This window comes from Plasmopara halstedii (assembly GCF_900000015.1).
Source record: "Plasmopara halstedii genome assembly, contig: Scaffold_1211, whole genome shotgun sequence".
NCBI lineage: Eukaryota > Oomycota > Peronosporomycetes > Peronosporales > Peronosporaceae > Plasmopara > Plasmopara halstedii.
In genome coordinates, this window is record NW_020188126.1 from 674,359 (window position 1) to 675,033 (window position 675).

Sequence of the window (675 nt, forward strand, 5' to 3'; positions counted from 1 at the left end):
TATCAGTTCTAACTGCTTGAAACGTTTGATTAACGGTAAGCTCACCTTTTCATATTTCCAACTATAATCGACGTGCGATAGCCACAAGCTTGCCATATCGTGGCACATATTTCTGTCAAAAGCTCTGAATTTCGTCAACATAAACTTCATCTTTGACCCATTTCTCGTGTACGACTTCAGCTGAAGTCGAGTGCTGAAGCATGTGGAGCAACGCAAAGTCGGCAAACAACTTTACAGATTTGTACTCTAAAATATGACCCCGCTGAATCATAGAAAGCAATTTCTGTCTTGTTTCTTACTCCGCGATCCGACTGCTAAGAATTGTAGCATGATCTCTTTGTCTTTCGTAACTGCTTCTTTTATCGAGCGACCAATTTGATTGACCGCCGATGCTATGCCATCGTCTCTCTCGTAAACAATAACGTCCTTACCACCACTGAAAAGGTCCTGTCTTGGAGCATTCCCATCGTATTTTACGCTGGAAAGGCTGTGTTCAACACCATTCGGAAGAAGTGGTTCCCTCAGAACCGTTTCGTCAAAACAGGTCAATAAGCGTCTTCGGGCTGTTACAAGAACGAGAGAATGTTTTCGGACATAAATCTTCTAAAATCCTCAACGCTGGCATCAATGTCGAGCTCGGAAAGTTTCATTTATCATGTATCGGTAACGAATTAT

General features: G+C 42.2%; 1 protein-coding gene across 1 annotated transcript; it reads right to left on the bottom strand.

Annotated features, from left to right (window-relative positions):
- Positions 1–61: 61 nt before the first annotated feature.
- On the bottom strand, positions 62–271 carry PHALS_00824 (uncharacterized protein; the record flags this gene model as incomplete). Its single annotated transcript, XM_024730564.1, has 2 exons — positions 62–112; positions 173–271. 2 exons carry the CDS (start codon positions 269–271, stop codon positions 62–64), a joined length of 150 nt encoding a protein of 49 aa, XP_024580829.1.
- Positions 272–675: the final 404 nt, after the last annotated feature.